The sequence below is a fragment of the Pipra filicauda genome, unplaced genomic scaffold, assembly GCF_003945595.2.
Source record: "Pipra filicauda isolate LSUMZ 115617 unplaced genomic scaffold, ASM394559v2 scaffold107_size2268652_pilon, whole genome shotgun sequence".
NCBI lineage: Eukaryota > Metazoa > Chordata > Aves > Passeriformes > Pipridae > Pipra > Pipra filicauda.
The window spans coordinates 492,129-512,301 of NW_024103518.1; the positions used below are offsets into that span (position 1 = coordinate 492,129).

Below are 20,173 nucleotides of genomic sequence, written 5' to 3' on the forward strand. Positions count from 1 at the left end.
TGAAAGAGGTGATGCATCCTTCGGTATTGTGGGGCTTAATAAAAGCAGGAAGTAGGGAAGTATGCATGAAGGTCACTGGTAATATCTTACTCTTACACAAATGTATTTGGGATATATATATATATTCTGACACCATGATGAATCAGAAAGGAAGAGTGTGAGTACACAGAATACAGCCAAGGAAATTGTCAGAGCCACCGATAATGTATCTGAGCATTTTAAAGGCAACTGAAAATTTCCTTGCACGTTTCCATTCTAGTCTGCAACAGGAGTGGGAAGAGAGCAAATTTATTATCAGAGCCATCACTCAGGAGACAAAGTCAGTGAAGAATGGCATCATGGGCCTGTTACACAAGGTGAGTTTTGCTGCTTTTAGCTGTAATACTTCAGGTGGTCTTGGGCGGGCAAAGCATGTGAAAGTCTGATGCCTCAAAGTCTTAAGGCAATGAACTGCACTTTTTTTGATAAGTTCCCTTTGTCTGAGTTTTAGTGTTGATACCAGTGAAATGCATTTGTTAATTACTTCTGGATAAATTATTAAATGCACACCTTCATGAAATATTTTCTTCTGCAGGGCAGTTCATAAATAGAGCTGCCCAAATCTTCAGCTTTCTAACTTTCAATGTCCTAAAACCCCGTGATATTAAAAGGCAGGCTGCATGGTCTGTTCTGAAAATCCGACCTACTAGGGTATGCAAGATGGAATTTTTTTAAGGAAAGGCCTAAAGTGAGAAGTTTCATTTGAAATCTGAAGCAATGCTCTCTGTTCCACAAATAGCAAATAATGTGTAATGGGTTTTTTTGTTGTTGTCTATAAATTCCAAGTAGATAACTTCAAAACGTGTTAAATTTCACCTCATCCACCTTTATGTGACAACTTTCTGTGTTTCTAGAGACACTTCCTTTTCAAATGCCAGAATATGTTGTCTGTTGTTAATCTGCAGAGCTGAGGATTTTATTCCTTCTCCTCCTCTTATGACTCCCCAGCTGAATATAATTTTTGAAACCGAGTCTTTATTTACAAAGGTTTCCTTTCCTCCTAAATCATAATGCCCCCAAACCCTCATTGAAATACAGTCCTGAATCCATTAATCAACATCTTTTTTCTACTAGATTCTGCAATTATTGATTTTATATCTCCAATTCCAGGGAATTTTAAACTTGTAGTACTGTGGTGTGGTGTTAATTGGTCATTATACCAACACTGCTTTGTCAAATAGAAAAAAAAAAAAAGGAGGAAAATAAAGCCTTGAATTTTCTAGGATCTCTGGATATCTCTAGTATGCCAGAAAAGAAATCAGAAGTAATACCAACAGCAGAGATGCCAACATATGTAAACACCCAGCATATAAATGTAGAAGCTCTACTGGCACTTCAGGCAGATGCTGAATGTACCTTCAGTGGAACAACAGAGGAGACCAAAGCAAGCAGCCCAGGAAAGGATCTGTTTGACATGAGTGAGTTCCCTTCCTATTCACTCCCTTTCTAACAAATGGCCCAATATGTTTATGCATTAGTTCTGAATTAAACAAAAGAAAAAAAAATAATTCTGAAGTTTAGCATTCCTGGTGTAATTCTGGTGAATTTTAGAATTCATTATGATTTCATATTGGACTGAGTTAAAACAGAGAGGCTGAAGATTTAAAGCTGGTCTGTGTTGTATGAGTTAAGGTGAGTTGCAGTCTATGTTATCCTGAACATCACAGGCAACTATGTCAGAAGAAAAATAAATCAGGAGCCCTGTCATACAGGGAAGTGAAGGAGAGTGGAGAAGTGGATGGGTGGAGAATTAGCTCCAGCCTGTCCTGTGAGTATTTTACTAGGAAGTCAAGGTGTATAACAAAAGCTTTGTGCAACAGGGAATGGAAATTAAAAGGCTGAGTTATCTCTTGCACTGGGTAGGCCTACTATCCTATCTATTCCAGCTTTGAAGTCTGCTTTTCCTAAATTAGAATCATAGCCATAGCTGCAAAACAATGCTTTAAGCATCAGCCATAATTTGATGTTGGTGCTAACAATACATGTTGTTTTCAGCCTCGGGGAGACACTTAACAGGAAATAATGGGGAAAGCATTTGATGCACAGAAAAATTTCTTTGTTTTTCTACACTTCCTACCTCAAATAAATTCTTGACACGTTTTATTTAAATCAGTTTGTGTGATTAAAAGGCAGTGAGACAAAGCAGTTGGTGCCTATATGTTATTTGTAAAATAACGTATCTACATTTCTGTTATCTCAATATACATAAAACTGTCTTCCTGGCATGTTTTTGTTGAGGTATGACTCTATTTCCACAGCTTAGTGGGATTTTGGATTGAAAGAAAGGGGGAGAGAAGAAAGCTGAGAGAGTATCTATCTGTGAATATAGATCTGAAATGAGAAAAGTGTGCTGTCTGAAGTCAGAAGTATTAATTTTGATTTCTAACATGCCATGCCCTTAAAACATGCACATGCTTACTTCTGTTTTATACTCATTATTTTCCTAAAAATAGGGAAAATTGATTTATCGTCCTCCAGCCTTCATTAATCTTTATCAGTCCTTGGGTCATCAGAGAAAAGTAGTATTAGAAAATGTTCCAGCTTAAGTTAGTGTTTGTCAGGCTAAACATGAATTGGGCTCAGTGCAGATTGCAATTTAGTGAAGACATATATAAGATACTTCTAATAATTGAGACATCAATAAGCTGTGACAGAATGGTATTTACTCCATTTCCCTGAGCTAAATTACCCTCTCTGTGGTCCCATGCAAGCATGGCCGTGCCCTCCTCGCATCCGAGCAGTCTATTCAGAGCGGGAGCGTTTCCCCACGGCACTGCCCTGCAGATGTCCTTCTGCAGGTCGAGTGGGCACAGAACAACACTCTGCTTTTTGGTGCGCGCTAGTGGAACAGGCAAAGGTCGTGCGAGGGAAAATAGCTTCCAATGGGTCAGTACAGCATGTAATGAAACACCCACAGACGTATTTGCTATTCCTGTAAGGCTGCTGGGGTCCGTAATGGCACATCTCTCCATTCGACTCTGCAGGAAGGTGCACTGAGTTTGGGATTTAGCTGGGGTTTAAAAGATGTTTCCCTGAGGCTGATTTTAGCCAGGTAAATGGCATTAAATGTGTTAACCTTTGTCTATTTTGCAGGATTCTCTTCCTAGACGGAGGCTAGGAGTGGGCTGAGTGGTAGGGGTGGCTGTTCCCTTCTAGACATAGCCTTGGGCTGGAGACTCAGTAATGGATAATTTTTAAATGAATAAATTGTTTGAAGAGAGACCAGATATGAGTATAATGACATTAGCTACCCATATTATGCAATTTATTTGAAATTAAACTGTCTGATATACCTAGCAAGACTAAAGGAGAGCTTTGCCTGGTACCAGATCATATAAACACAGCTGTTGACAATAGCCACTGCTGAAATAAAAACAGTACCTTTCAAAAGCTCCTGCAGAGGTTCACTGTCATTTGTATTGGTAGCTTTCTGTGCATAACATACATTTTAAACACGTTACACTCCTCAGTCTTAATAGAATCCATAAAGCAGTAAGTCTCATAGTGTATCTTACCTTATTTTTTTCAAAAAGGTAGAGGGATGCGGCTACAATGCAAAACAAACCCATTTCAAAACGGCTGGAATATCACCATTTTGTTACATGGTTTACCTCTGAATGATCTTGCTCTTCCTTCTATCTCCATAACCAGGACCATTTGAAGATGCCCTCAGGAATCAAACCTCTGAGGCCGTGCTGAAGAAATCCACCTCCACGGGATGCACCAGTCCTGTTTCATCCAGGGCAGCTGCCTGGACTGAAGCTGAAGAGCTGAGTGCAGAGCCGTGGTATCAAGGAGAGATGAGCAGGAAAGAAGCAGAACAGCTGTTAAAGAAGTGTGGAGATTTCCTCGTGAGGAAGAGTACCACGAATCCTGGCTCCTATGTGCTGACAGGCATGCACAATGGACAAGCCAAGCACCTTCTTTTGGTGGACCCAGAAGGAACTGTAAGCACTGACTCCTCACTAATACATGAGGTTTCTGGGTCTGCACGTTTTCTCTAAATGTGTTTAATGTTCTTTACAGCTTATTCACAACTGTTCATAAGTACTGCCTTGTATCTCTAGTATGCCATCACATCTCTGATTCCCTCCCTGATGCCTAGCAGAAGACACACGCCAGGATTTCTGCAGATTGCAGGGAGCCTTAGGGACCTGATTCCCAAACAAGACCCATCTCTTTGCTGCACAAAGGCTGCTTTAGTTGATGAAGGGACCCTCCCCACAGCAGGATTGGAGAGGTCAAGGGAGCTCCAGTTTTCTGTAGCTGTCTTGTCCTGCTTCTGGCGAGGCTTAGTCTCTGCTAAGAGATTAAAATCATTGTCCTGAATTTTATTCTTGGCTCCTGGTAGCTGCAAGTGGGTAACTCTTTTTCCTCTGTAAAGGACAACTTCAGATAACCAGCCCCAAAGTAGGTGAGAGTTCACCTGTTGGCATCTCTTTCAGCTGAGAAACCTGTGGCAGAGTTATGCCAGTCCTGCAGACTCTGTATTGCTGCAGTAAGGAATGCCCATGGTACTTCTTGTTATTAGTCACATTTGTCACACGAGGCCAGAAAAAGAACAGTTTTGCACTTTCGAGGTGCCAACTACCCAGTCCCGGGCTTGATGGGGACACCAGCCCAGGGAAGTGGCTCTGCACCTCTTGGTGGGCAGCCTCCCTTGCTGAACGTTTGCCAACAGTTTTGTGGCTCCTGGAACAAGGTCCTCTAATTTTCCCTTTAACATAAACCCACCAATAGCTGTTACAGGGTACTGCTGTGTGATGTGGCAAGTGCAGGGACACAGTGTCCCACCAGGAGCTCTGCTGCACTGCTGACTGGCATGGAGTACTCAGGTCCAGTGATGACTTCCTGGGCATTTTCCTCCTGTGAAGGCTGTAGACCCTCCCATCTTCTTTTGCACTGCCTCTAGAGCAGCTCTAATTTGCTGACATCCTTGTCCAGGGACCTGCTTGTTCTCTGCATCTACCCCTGCTTGTGATGTGCCATCGTGGCCCAAATGGCCCTGAAATGCCTTGCCAAGGAGGCACCATTCCAGAACAACAGCTTTTCTGAGAGGTGTGGGATCCTGAGGTGGCCCCTGAGCAGCCCTGTTTGCAACTGGTCGGAGTGGAGAGTCATCAGTAAAATGCCAGTGTGTGACCAGCTGCAGCACCGTGCCAGCAGCTTGCATTTCTTCTGCGTGGCCTCAGTGTGGTTATTCTTAAAAACTGACTCACAAAAATGCTGCCTGAAAATTCATTTCACACACATTACCCAATGACACAGTTACGGCTCTTAAGGGTGTGTTTTCAGAGCAGAGTTAACTGTCCAGTTACTCTGCTCTCATCCAGCTAACAGAAAAATAAAAAAAGAACAAGAGATCCCTCGTTCAGGTGTTTAAAATGTAGGACTGCAGGTTTTTTTTTTTTTCTGGATTTAGAATGAGGACTGGAACTCTGGTGGTGGCAGGCTACTCGTGTTAAGAAAATCTCAGAATATAGATAAAGAAAGTTACTGCCTTTTTAAAGACACCTTTTCATTTTGAAAATGTAGCTTTGAATTTAGGGAATGTTACTTTTCAAAGTAGTATGCCTCAGGAACGAGGAGAGCCTGTTGGTTTCTTTCAGTGACATAACTACATGTGGACTGAGCAGATAGCATCATCTGCCATCAAAATTCTTTGTTTCTGGGGTTTTTTTTACCCTGTGTGGAAGTTTACAGGAAGTTTTTTTACCCTGTGGCATCCTGTGTTGAAGTTTACAGGAATTTTACCAGGATTTAATGTTGAAGATTGAAGTATTTCAAGAGAGGTGCCCAACACATCAGCTGGCTTTGGAAAGGTCTAACAGAAGTTGTTCTCTCTTCCTGAGAAAAGTTTAAGGAGAATGCGTGACATTCCTTGCTCAGAGCAGTGCTCACAGGCATTTTCTTGAGGCAGTGTAGAGACATCCCAAAACAAAGCTTTACTGCAACATGATGTTTGCCAGAGCGGACCTGTGCTCTGCCTGTGGAAGCTGCATGCCTAATTCATTTTAAACGTAGGAAGGAAACGTTTTGTGAAGGTGTGGTTAAATAACTAGACGCTAGAACAGAGGGCTGGTAAGTGGGCTAGAAAAGTGACGCTCCCTGCCCTGAAGTGTTTCAGTACCAAAGCCACAGGGATGTGCAGCATGGGGCAAACACAAGCTAAGCACATATGGTGGCTGGGTCCCTTTTGGGGAAGGACATTTCCAAGTACCTGAAGAAGAAGGTCTCTGTTAAGAAAAGCACAAAAATGCTGAGGTGCACAGAGAAGCTGGGTTCTGACATATCCAGAGGGACAGCTCTTTCTGATGAAAAAGGTGCAAACACCTAAAAGAAGCAGGTAGTCTGTTGAAGAAAAGAAGTTGGTCTAAAATTCTGATCTACAGTGAAACAAAATGTTGTACAGAAAGTTTACAAGCGGACCTAACCAGAGAGAGCAGACTGGACCGTGGGGTTGCATGCAAAATGCTTGTTTGGTGAGAAAGAGAGAGTAATAGATAAAACAGAAGCCAAGATGGATAAGTGCCAAATTTCCACCAATTTTGATGGGAAAGGAATCAGTCTCTAAAACATGATTGTGTCATTTTGTTCTTAGGCAATTTTAGTGTGAAGTTAAGGGGGAAAGTACTTTACTCTTTAATCTATATTCTTGCATCCTTTTTTTGAAGGTTCGTACAAAAGATCGTGTCTTTGACAGCATAAGTCATCTCATCAACTATCATCTTGAGAATAATTTGCCAATAGTTTCTTCAGTGAGTGAACTCTGCCTGCAACAGCCTGCTGAAAGGAAACACTGACTCCAGATCTCTTTTAGTTTTTGTAACTTGCAAGCTATAACTGGTAGAAATTGGAGATCTTAAAAAAACCAAACATGTACATTAAAAAATGTGTAGTCACATATACTTCACCAGTATGTTTTCTTTATGTTTAAGAAGCCCCATTTCATATGGTACACTTGAAAATTCTCAGTTCTTTGTGTAGACATGAAATCACAGCAGAAAGCTTTCTTAAAAGTAATTTCAATAAAATTGTTCAGATTCTCTAATGTGACTGTTGATAATGTATATATACATACCATATATAAAAATACAGTATATATTTATATTTTTTGAGTCAGTCTATTGACAGTATAGAACTATCTTCTGTGCCATGTGTTTTTACCAAAAGAAAAATGACAATTGTGATTGTTCAGATAAAAAGTAGAATTCAGCAGTCTCAATTTCTTGAGAAATTTAATATTAGGAATCTTATTTCTGATTTTACCTAAGAAGCACAACTATGGGGATTACAGGTGGATTATGCTAATTAACCATGGTAGGAGCCTGAATTCAGCATCTACTATTCCAACTCAGAAATTTAGCATAAAATATTTTTGAAAGCATTATCCACTTATGTCATTGATGTCAAAAGGATTTTATCTTTCTGATGTCAAGTTTGAATTCTTATATGGTGATACTCGAAACATTTGTATCTTACTTTAGCAATGATTTGGTGTGATCTCTCTGTGTATGAGGTGTGTGCTTTGATTTTTCTGATGATATTGTGACAGTATATTGTAATTTATTAATTTCAGTGCTAAAAGGTTATTTATAAGTAGTTCTCTGCTTATGGTGAAGATCTAGGTGTCCTTGACTAACAGTCTTGAATGAGATGTTGCATACTGAGTAGACCAGTTCAAATAACTTGTGTGTAATAGGCTTAATCCAAGATATACATGATTGTTCAAAGACATATCTGAAAAACCTTTTCTTCTTATGGATGGTGAAAACCATCCCAACTCAGTGGTCAGTTTTGCAAATTTTGCCACTTGCACTTACCTACCAAAGCGTAACTTCATCTTGGCCTTCAGCAAGTGATAGGTATTGCAAATACACTGTTTTTCTCTAAACATCATGTTCAAAAAATACACATATACTAAAGACGCATTTCTGGCAGAAATGACCTCGACTTCTGGTACTGGGAAATGCTTTAAGGGATGATTGTACTATTCACATTTAGGCATTATATGAAGTTATTTTCCCATTTTAGGAATCTTATTACGAGTCAAATTCAATAGACACAGTTCCTGTAAAGACAAAACTTGTGCCAGAGTCAAGATTTAGCCTTCAGCAATCCGAGGTCTTCTCTAGCACCAGTCTCTCAAATCAAATCTTCAGACTTGATTCATAAAGACTCGGCAGGGTAGAGTCGAGGTTAAGCATCTGCCTACCCTGCAGTAGTCAACACTTAAATCTACTTAAAGTTAGATTTGGTTCTAAGAATTTGCTAAGTTTAAAAGTTTGTCAAGACATAACAAAACTGACTGAATGATTTACTTAGAATACATTCAGGCAGGACCATGATGTTAAAATTCTGAAATAATTTTCTTGTATCATCTCCTTTTAAATGTGGTGAATTTGCAGCTTGGGAATTTGATTTTGGTTAATCTCAAAACTGAAAATGATTGAGGCACCTAAGACTAATCATGTAATCTGTGGCATAAAGATACACTTGATTCTGTAATCGAGACATCCAGAAGCCAAGCTAAGACATTAGCAAACAAAATGCTAGTGATTAATTTTACTATGGATAGTTTTTATTTGATATTTCTTGGTCTGGATGGAAGCTGAAAGCAAAGGAGAGAAATTAAATGCTGCATTGTAACCCAAATCAGTATGGCATTAAATTTACAGGAACTCTTAAAATCTGGTTTTACTACATTGGATATCGTAATATGTGAACAGATCTTTTATCCCGAAGTAGTGTTCACCAAAATTACTTTATTTGAGTTTCCATGTCTCACCATATTCCATTTTGATGTATCTCAGTTGCCACTTCTTTTTTTCTTAAATAACACTTATTATTCCATGTTCTAACCTTCCTGTAGCCACGTTGTGGAAAGTTTTCAGTGTGAGATCACTATCTGTAAGAGAAGGTGTCTTTTGTTCTTTTGAATATTTCATATAATTTCAGTAAGAGTTTGGTGCATAACCCCCTTGGGTGTCTTCAAAATGCCCATCTGCTGCCTATGTCCTTTCTGGATTCCTAAGTATTCTGGAAAAACGTGACAAGATTTGGGTGTATGAATTGAAGGCACTGAACATACACTGAAATAAACATCGAAATTTTTTTACCATTGTCCTAGCTGTAGCTTTAATAACTTAGCACCCACTTAGCTGGATGCTTTGGAAATTAAAGCAGGCGGCAATGAGACACAAAACGAACCAGCTTGACAGAAATACTAAATTTCCCAGACTACATATCACAGACTCTGCCTCCAGGGAAATGTGGCTATTTTAAGCTGCTCTGTCAGCACAGCCAACTTGCACAGCTCAGCATGTGCACTGGTTATGCAAAGGCTGCATATACCTTGATGAGATGCAGTTTAGTCCTGGATAGCAATGGTGCCATTGGGCTGTGACAGTGCCCTGCTGATGCAGTGGGCCAGCAGATCCTGTCTGGCCAGGTGGGAAGGATCCAGAGGCTTTTCTAAGTCATTTGGGAACCAAATGATCTCACAACTGTCCAGGAAGGAAGGGCACGTGTGCCAGTCAATGCTCTGTTTGAGGATCCTGCCATGGCTTTCTGTCCGTCACTCTGGTAGATTCTGCTTCCCCCTTCATGAAAGTGATATAAAAACTGTATGGCCATTTGGATGGCAGTTCCAAACCTGTTATTATTAGAGTCAAAGTCCATTTTAAACTGAACTCAGCAAGTGGTTATTGAACCTGCTAGAACAGCTGGGCTCATTTCTGTGAGGAACCAACACTGACAGCAATTTAAGAGATGTGGAAATTATGAGAGAGGTTCAAACACTGTGTGATTGGCTGAAAACCAAACAAACAACAGCAAAATAATGTGAGCCTTTTAAAGTTTGCCTTTGATTTGGAGTCCCTCCACCTTTTGTTGTCATTCTCTTTTATGCAGTCTCAAGGGCTACGCTCTTGTTGGTGGTAATTCAGTGCCATGACTTCAAGAAGTGAGATTTTACTGAAAGAAAAGATTTTCTAGATTCAGTAGAAATCACTGAGATTAGGCAATATTATAGTATCCTTTGAGATTTTCCCAGGGAATAGCTGAGAATTCAGAACTGAAACTAAATATCCTGCAAGACTGTTTACATTGCTTTTGAGCCCTTTCTAATTATGAGGTTTGTTTCCAGTTGTTTTGCAATTATAGAAACTATTGGCAATGAAAACACACTCAATTCCTTTAAAGAAAGAACTTTTAGAAGTGAACCAAATTATTCCACATACTTTTATTGCAGATCTGGAGCAATTATTAAGATAATAAAATTTTCCAGTGATGCTGGCAGTGATAGACTGGACATCTAGGTACAATCACATTCTCAAACTTTCTATTATTTGAGATGCTTCATAGAAGCAATGAAACCTCAAAGGTAGAAAATGTGATTTGAAAAGTGAATTACCTTCTGACAAATGGGAGTTTGCTCAGGGTGAGGACTCCCAGCTTCCCTTCCCTAATGCAAGAAGAGAATGTTCAAATCGACCATGCCTGGCTGGTGACCATATGAGGAGATGCAATTTCCATGGCTTAATGCCTGCCTCCCTGCCCAGGGCTTTGCACCCACGGTGAGGATAGAAGGTTATACGGCAGCTTCACTCCACTCCACATCCTACAATTCACACTGGTTCTGCCAGAAACCTCTGTGCCAGACATGTTCAGTAAAAGCTCTAACAAAGGACGTAGTCCTGGGACCAATTCTTGTGTGCAAAATGTGCACTGTCACTGTAAGAAAATGTTTTAACATTCTGGCAAACATCACCTGCCAGCACTAAATTTTCTGTATCCTGAGTTCATTCTTTTTTTACCTCTGTGGAATAATATGCTCACATTTCTTGTCATCATAGTCCTCAGGCATCACATGCAACAAGATGACATGAATTTAAAAAAAAAATTATGCCAGAGTGTGATTGCTGCTGGCACATCAAGTGCCAGATGCCAGCTACAATGTATTAATAATAGAGTTGATGCATATTTAGATATTTGTAAGTAGCAAATGTTCCATTTGAAAACTAGCAGAGTTTTGCAGCTTCTAGGAAATTTGCAGCTCTAAGGGGGATATTTAGAACTTGTGAATATTCTGACAAAAGCTTAAAAATCCTGCTTTCAAGATTTTGTTCTTATCTTTCAATGTCTATCTGAAGTAAGTGGTAGAAACAAGAACTTATATTAAGCAAACCATATTTGCATAAATAAAGTCTAAACTAAAGTAACAGACATACTTCCCTTTTTATCTTCCAGACAGTTTCAAAATATATCTGTGTTAAGTCCAAATTCAGATTTACCTCAGCGTACTGTCAAAAACATCTTGATTTACATTGTCTTTTTGCCCAAACCGAGGTTTGCACTCTTTTCACAAGTCTGTGCTTGTTCAAAGCTGTCAGGATATGGGCAAATTCCCACTAAAAACTCTGTGATCAGCTGTACTTACTCCGTTCACTCAGCCACAGTGTCTGTGGAATTTGATCATATCTGCATTGGATGCAGCTGGAACGAGGACAGGCCTGTGGAAAAGACAACACGGACATACAATTTGCCAGCAGTTAACCAGAGCCTTGGATAGAGAGCGAGAAGCCGTGCTGGGAGAGAAACCTTCAGGGATAAGAAATGTGAAGCCTGGAAACACGAGCCAATAGGCATGAAAGTTACTAACGAGAATAGAGTGCCGTTGCCAAATTATAAACATGCTAATTGGTTGATGGGGTTAAAGCAGAATCTCTGGGGATGCAATGCCTACTGCTCATCTCTTACTGAGACATTTATGTTCATAAGCCCTGATCTGTACCTCTGCATACTCCAGTGTAAGCATCTTGTGTGGCTTCCACTGAGAAAAAGCAGGGCTGCTTGTTTTTGTCTCAGTAAGGGGAATAAGATTTCAGAGCTATACATTTCTAGCAAAAGCACCATATAAAGACTGTTTAAACCTTGTATGACCACAAAATGGGTTGTGGAAACCAAAGCTAGAAAGAAGCTAAAACTGGGTGACTCATTCTGCTACCCCACTGTGTAAGAGACAGTGCAGATGACTCAGAAGAGAAAGGTAGCCTCAGATTTTGAGATTAAGATCATGAAGATCAAATAAAGTCCAGGTCAAATGAAGGATTTTTTTCAGCAGTTCTCCTTTTTGTTCCGTGAGGCACAAAAAACACCAAACACACCCAGGCATACTTTAATTCAAAATAAGTGAAATTTTCTAATAAGTGAAGAATGTAAAGATTATAATTGGTATATATTTGTGTCCTTTGTGTCTGGATTGGTGTGATAACTGCTTCTCAGTAAAGTCCTGCAGAGTTAAACCTTGAAAGAAGCCAGGTTTCTTCTTTTGAGGTAAATGTTTTTCTTTGCATTGTGTAGGCAGCAACAACAAGAAGTGACTATTTTGCTGTAAAAGGGACTTTTACTGTACAATCATCACTTATTAATATTTATTATTTTTAGAAACATTTTTAAATGAGAGTTGCATAAAAATTAATGTATGTGGAGATATTGTGATAATTTATATTCCCAACCATTTTTGTGAATCTCAAGTTTTTGCCTGTCTGCTGATTGTGGTATTCTGGCTCTAGAGGCAAATTTCGTCTCTGAGGAAGTCCTTGAGCAACATAGTTTGGAATATAAGTGTCATGCAACTGTTTTCTGACTATTCAGTTTGTATGTGTTTAACCAAAGTAATAAAACAGTGAGCACCACTATTAGATTTGAAAAGCATGTGACATGGGCTTGAGTCTGTTCTCCTATGCTTGGGTTCCCTAATGGCCTCGGCTGTTGGGTTTGGGTTTTTCTTTTTGTTTTTATTTTTAATTAACCTGAAAAGAGACCCATTTTGTAGCAGAATATGTGCCATTCTGCGAGGCTTACCAAGATACTGAATATTAATAAGTCAATGACTTGCTCAGCCCAGTAGAATCAGGGGTGAAAAATGTCAGAGGACCAAATGGTACATGAGGACTTGGACTTCAGTTACAGTGACCTTATATCACAGGAGCACCACTTACTTTGGCAGAGGCAAAGTTCCATGGGTTTCTTTTTGACAAATGCCATTTTCATGATGCAAGGAATCGTTCCCACAGGCCCTCTTTCTGAGCCAGTCTCCTGAAAGGGTAGTTTTCCTGCTTGGCACGCTGAACAGGTGAGGACAGACAAGGGTAGCCTACTCCATGGTCTTTCCGTGGAGAGTGACTGCAAGGACAAGGTCCACACAAAAGCAGCCACTTAGTGTATTTGTGGAGAGGAGAATGGTTCCATGACAGCAGGAAGCTTAGCTGGGCTGGTGTTCCCCAAATCCTCTTCCTCAAGCAACCAAATGTCTCCCGGCAAAGGCCCTTCCTTCCCTCCTGCCCTTTTGGAGAAAAGCTGAGCCTGGGGATGCTGTAGGAAATTATGCTGCTCCCAGACAGAAGAAATGCAGCTCTGAAGGGAGCAGGGGTACCTGCCAGGCCCTGTATGCCTCTGCACGGTGCCTCCAGCCCATTTATCCTGGGGGGGTCCTCAGGGTAGCAGCAAACAGAACCCTCCAGTCACTGCTGCTGTGCCTGCCCCCCATGAGTTTGGCCATAAGAAGGGAGTGTCTCCAGGCCCAGCATGGCCTGGGTTCCCCACCTTCTGCTAGGAGTGTCCTTAGCTGTGCCAGGGAGTGAAATGGCACCCGCAGGGGGACACCAGCACAGCTCTGCTCATCAGCAGCAGAGATGCCCATTTTCAGGACCCTGGCTTTTTGGTACCTGGTACTTTATGCACAGGTGTGTTTTCTGTTTCCTTACTAGAGCAGTTGGAAACAGCAAGCCTTGCAGGCAGCATGACACCCTCATTATGGCTGATCCTGGCAAAATGTGCCTTTCCAGAGAGCAGCCACGGTGGTGCAGCTGGAGCAGACAGCCCTCCAAGCAGGTGGGCCAAGGGACCCAGCCTTCTTCCAGAAAGCAGGGGCAAAGCCTTCCACCAGCCCTGGGGATGGTGGAGGCAGAGCCCATCACCTTCAGCTGCACAGCATTCTCACGGGTAGAATCATAGAATATTCTGAGAATATTCCAAAGGGATCCATGAGGATCATGGAGTCCAACTCCTGGCCCTGTGCAGGACACCCCGAGGATCACACCATGTGTCTGGGGGTGTTGTCTAAACGCCTCTTGAGCTCTGTCAGGCTTGCTGCTGTGACTGCCTCCCAGGGATCCTGTTCAGTGCCCAACCACCCTCTGGGTGAAAAACTTTTTCCTGATGTTCAACCTAAACCTCCCCTGATTCAGCTTCACACCACTTCCTTGAGTCCTGTTGCCGGTCACAGGAGTGAAGAGATCTGTACCTGCCCCTCAGCTCCCCCTTGTGAGGATGCTGAAGGACACAATGAGGTCTCCCCTCAGTCTCCTCTTTTCTAAATTGAATGCAATATCTTTCTTATATTGCAGTGCCCCAAACTGCACACAATATTGCAGGTGAGGTCACCCCAGGTCAGAGCAGAGCGGGACAATTCCCTCCCTCGACTGGCTGGTGATGTTTTGCCTGATGCCCCCCAGGACAGGGTTGGCCCTCCTGGCTGCCAGGGCACTGCTGGCTCAGATTCAACTTCCCATCAACCAGGACCCCCAGGGCTCTTTCTGCAGTGCTACTCTCCAACCTCTCAATCCCTGTCTATGCACACAATCAGAGTTGCCCTGTCCCAGGTGCAGAATCCAGCACTTGCCCTTGTTAAACATCACATGGTTGGTGATTGCCCATTTCTCTAATTTGTTGAGGTCTCTCCACAGGGCCTCTCTGCCCTCAAGGGAGTCCTCCCAATTTAGTATCATTAAACTTACTTGGTATTCCCTCGAGTGCTGAGTCCAAGTCACTAATAAAGATGTTCAGAGAACTGAGCCAAGGATGGAGCCCAGCAGAACCCCACTAGTGACAGGTCACCAGTTTGATGTCACCCCATTCAGTGTAACTCTTTGTGCCTGATCCGTTAGCCAGTTGCTCACCTGTTGTGTAAACCTGGTTATCCAGCTGTGTGCTTGGCATTTTGTCCAGAGGGATCCCGTGAGAGACAGTGTTGAAAGCTTTACTGAAATCCAAAAAGATCACATCAACTGGCTTCCCTTGGCCAACTAGGTTGCTTACCTTGTCATAAAAGGAGATCAGGTTGGATAAGCAGGACTTTCCCCTCATGAAGCTCTGCTGGCTGTGACCAGTGACAGCGCTGCCCTCCAGGTGTTTTGCAATACTTCCCAGAACAATCTTCTCCATAATTTTATTGGGCACTGAAGTGAGACTGACAGCCCTGTAGTTTCTGGGGTCCTCCTGCTTGCCCTTTTTGAAAGCTGGGACAATGTTTGCCAGCTTCCAGTCAGCTGAGACCTCTCTGGATTCCCAAGACCACTCAAAAATCATCAAGAGAGGTTTTGTGACTAAATCAGCCAACCTTTTGAGGATTCTGGGATAAATCCTGTCGGGTCCCATAGATTTGTAGGGATCCAGCTGGAGCAGCAGATCCCACATGAGTTCGGGGTCAGCTGAGAGTTGATCATGCTCTCAGTCATGGTCCTCTAGCTCAGGGCACTGGGACCCCCTTGGTCCAACATCCGTGTTGAAGACAAAGGCAAAGAAAGCCTTAACCCCTCTTGCCTAGTCTCTGTCCCTGGTGACCAACCCCATCCTGTAACAAGCTTTTATTTCTACAATTCCACTAATATATTTGAGAAAAACTCTTTCTATTGTCCCCCACATTTGTCCAGTGGAGCCCTGACCACACGAATTTTCCCCCTACAGCAGCAAGAAGCATCCCTGAGTTCTTCCCATGTCATTAGACCTCTGGGCATACACCTTCCTTTTTTGTCTTATTTTCAAGAGACACCTTTCAGCCAAGCTGGCCTTCTGCCTTCGGGGTACTGCCTTCAGGCTCAACACCCAGCTTTTAAATGCATGTTTTCCACAGAAGGCCCAAATCTCTTTTCAATTTTTTGAAAAATGAGTGTTACATGACAACTTTGGCTCAAAGATTTGAGTTTTTTTATTAAAAGTTTTCAAAATGTTTATGGTACCTAGTCAGTTGCAAATACTCTAGAAGACTGTTGGCAATAAAAGACTCTTGGAAAGCAGCTTGTGAAAACCTTTATTTTCTCCATAGGTGGCTGAATTAGCATTTATTTTGTAATACAGAGCAAAAATAAACATTCCAATTCATGAAATAATATGAATGAAAGGTTAAGTGTCCTTTGTAGCCTTTGCTCCACTTAAAACCAATTAGAAAGGGAGACCTTATTCAGTTTCCTGTATGCTCAAATCAGCCTGGATGGTAACAAGCTTGGATTCTGGGGTGTGTTTGAAGGAATTTTCTAATATTTTAGGGTTAAAGAAAATATTCTCCATCTTTTCATAGCTTCAAGAATACATCATCTTCTTGGTTGTTTAACATCCACTGCTGTTAAGCTCTTGACTTGTCCTAATTTAAAATTCTGTTCTGAAATCTTCCATAATCTATGCCTTATCCAATACTTCCCAGTGGAATGTGCCCACTGAAGATTGCATCAACAATAGGGTTTTTTCCTCTTCAGTCCTAGGTATTTTGTAAATCATATTATCAGTGTTATATGTGAACCCATGAATCTCGGAAACCTGCTTTAAGTACAGCAGGGAATTGAACTAACAAAATATCCCCACAGCTCCAAAATAAGAAAAGGAAATCAAAGTAGAATTAAAGGTTTTTGTATGGACATGCAATCACATCGCCTCCAACAGTGGAGTTGCCTGCATTACCTGTACCTTGCACCAACATTGACAATAGCTAAGGCTAAAATGGAGATGTTAAAGCTCACTTTTATGTGTATTTTCTTGAACTATGGCTATTAAAAAACATTCTTTTTTTTTTTCCCCATCTAAATAGCAAGAATCATAGAATCATAGAATCACAGAATCAGCTGGGTTGGAAGGGATGTCTAAGATCATCAAGTCCAACCCTTGATCCACTACTGCTGTGGTTACCACACCATGGCACTGATGCCACATCCAGTCTTATCTTGAAAACCTCCAGGGACGGAGAATCCACCACTTCCCTGGGTAGCCCATTCCAACGTCTGATCACCCGCTCTGTAAAGAATTTCTTCCTAATATCCAACCTAAACCTCCCCTGGTCCAGCTTAAGACCATGCCCTCTTGTCTTGCTGATGGTTGCCTGGGAAAAGAGACCAACCCCCCCCGGCTCCCCCCTCCTGTCAGGGAGTTGCAGAGAGTGAGGAGGTCTCCCCTGAGCCTCCTCTTCTCTGGGCTGAACAACCTCAGCTCCCTCAGCCTCTCCTGATAGTACTTGTCCTCAAGTCCCTTCACCAGCTTTGTTGCTCTTCTCTGGACCTGCTCCAGCACCTCAATATCCTTCCTGAACTGAGGGGCCCAGAACTGAGTACAGGAACTGGCCCAGAACTGGCCAAGAACTGGACACAGGATTGGAGAGCAGGACTGCGATGGGAACAGTTCCAGGCATGGAGAAAAACATACAGCAATTGACAGGATTTTATTATATGGACCTTAGAGTTATCATATGGACTTTACTGTTATTATGTGGTTTCATTGTATTCCCACTACACAGTGCACAGTCTGGACATGCCCAGGCTTGCCATGAGTTTGCCTACTCCCTGCTTCCCCCGCTCCTCCCCCTTTTGCCCGTGTCCCTATCCTGGTTTGTTCTCCTGCTTGTCTGTCTCATGCTCCGCCCTATGTTCTGGCCCTTTCCCCTCCCGAGCTGATAAAAGACCGGGTGCACGTGTGAATAAAGGACTCTACCTGCATCCCACCTTTGTGTCCGGGACCCGTGCGGTGCCACCGCCCTGTCCTCCCCTTTCGGACCGCGGCATATGGCGTCCAATGCAAAGCAAAGGTAGAGGTTTTTATCTTAAAAAACCTCCCACATGCCACAAGGGCTCAGACTACGCAGAGAGAAGTGTTTTTGTCCCTCTGTCCTTCCTGGTTGAACCCCAGATCACAGCAAGACGGCCGCTGCACTGAGAAAGGTGAGCACCGGGAAAACCTCTAATCCCATCTCCCACCCTCACAAAAATTTTTTAAAACCAACTGCAGACTAATAGAAGCCTAAGTAAATCCAAAAATATGGGCCTCTCGCTATCTACCCCTCAAAAGTTTGTATACCCCAAGTTAAAGACTTTATTTTGGAAAACGGACACCCCTTAGACAAAAAAATCCGCAAAAGCCCTTGCTAAATGGCTTGAAAATAGAGGGGAAGCAGTCTCCGGCAGCATGTCTCTAAAAGACTGGGAGAAAATTGAAAATAATATCTGGAAAGCGAAAGAGAGGGGAGACAAAGTTGCTATTGAAGCATTAATCGCCTGGAGGTTGGTTCTGATGATGCTACAACACCAAATAACCAGTTCCAATGAAAATCTCCAAGAATCCGAGCAAAAATCCAAGCCCCCATCCCTGGAAAAGGGCAAGTCCTGAAGGTCCCGGGACGGCGGGGAGCAGGGAGAGAGCACGGACAGCGGGAGGGAGAAACAAAGCGCAGAATACCAGCAGTTTTTGCATCGTGGTGTCGGCGAGCTGGGCGGTCATGCGGGTGAAATGGAGGAGCGCGGGGTCGAGCGCGGGAGCGGGCACCGCCTGCAGAAATGGCACTCGAAGATTTCGTGCGTCCCCGGCACGCCCATGGACCCTCACAGCAGAACGCCCTCTCCTTCCAGTGCTGCCTCTACCCCCATGTCATCGCCCTCCCGGGATAGATGGAAACTAAGGGGCAGCTCCAAGCGCAGCGGGGGCAGGAGCCGGGTCCGGCGTGGGGCCCGGAGCGGGGCCGGACCTCTTCCGACAATAACATCAGGGGAGATGGCTGCCTGCATGAAACCTTTGTTACTGAAGCCCCCGCAGCTGCCGGACAGCAAAGATGCCCCTGCCCTCTAACGGTCTTTGGAAAGCCTTCAGGACAGAGGCTGCACAGGCTAACGACGCCGAGTTTTCAAAAGCCTTTCCAATTTATCTAGAGGACGGTCGTGCTCCAGAGTGGCGTCCGGTGTCATACCCTATGTTGAAAGACATCAAACACGCAGTTGTGCAGTATGGTTTAGGTTCACCTTATACCACTGGGCTTTTTGAATCGTTTTTCCTCGCCTGCCGTTTAATACCGTATGATATCAAAGCGGTAATTAATGGACTGTTATTGACTGTGCAAGCATCCGTTTTTGAGGCAGAATGGAAACGGCTTGTAGTTAAATATGTCAATGAAAAGATGGAAAGGCGTGGTATTCCAACAAGCAGTGCCACTGACATGTTGTATGGAGAGGGCAGCTACGCCAGCCAACAAGACCAGTCTCTTGTGAATTTAAAATATCTGGACATTACAAAAGAACTGGCAATGGAAGCCTTTAAAAAGGTTGCTGATACATATGTCCAAACACCTTCATTCACCCTAATTCATCAGGGCCCAAAAGAACCTTTTGCGGACTTTATAACCAGGCTAAAAGAAGCTATAGCACACCAAGTCCAGCAGAAAGAAAGCCAAGATATTCTGTTTAATAAGCTTGTGGTTGAAAAAGCGAACGAGGATTGCCAACAAGCTTTAAAAATGCTAAAAGATCCCACACTTCTGGAGATGATAGAAGCTTGCAAGAATGTGGGGTCTAATTCTCATAAAGCAAGACTAGTAGCTGAAGCCTTAGCTGGGCCACAAACCTGTTTTCACTGTGGTGAGACAGGACATATAAAAAAGAACTGCGCACGATTAACCACAAAATTTGAGCTTCCAAAGACACTGTGCAAGCGATGTGGCAAAAGCAGACACTGGACTAAGGATTGCTGCTCCCTCACTAACATCTATGGAGAGCTGCTGCCCCCGAAAAAGTCACCCGACTTAAGGAGAAAAGTGACTTCTAATTCAATGCCAGATCTTAAACAGTGCACCTGTGAACTGTCAGGAAACAAGGCAGCAAGCTCCAGGGGTGGAGTGATAACACAAACACCCCCTCAACTGCGTTCCATCCTGCATAGTCCATCCCTTCAGCAGGTGCCAGGAAACTACAGCAATTAGAATGAATCATGTTAAACCTACCATTCCCTGCTTAAATCAGATGAACAGATTACGCAAGTTGTGCCCTTACCACGTGACCCCAATCCTAAGTTCTCCCTTCCAGCTGTAACAAGCAGAAAGACCATT

General features: G+C 42.8%; 1 protein-coding gene across 6 annotated transcripts in view; it reads left to right on the forward strand.

Annotated features, from left to right (window-relative positions):
- Positions 1-12,753, forward strand: part of SHC3 (SHC adaptor protein 3) — a 59,711-nt gene extending 46,958 nt beyond the window's left edge. For all 6 annotated transcript variants that reach the window (XM_027742610.2, XM_027742621.2, XM_027742618.2 and 3 more), the window contains 4 exons: positions 260-356; positions 1,263-1,457; positions 3,691-3,986; positions 6,714-12,753. In XM_027742610.2, the coding sequence (XP_027598411.2) occupies positions 260-356; positions 1,263-1,457; positions 3,691-3,986; positions 6,714-6,842 (717 nt within the window). In that variant the 3' untranslated portion in view covers positions 6,843-12,753. The remainder of the gene's footprint in view (positions 1-259; positions 357-1,262; positions 1,458-3,690; positions 3,987-6,713) is intronic.
- Positions 12,754-20,173: the final 7,420 nt, after the last annotated feature.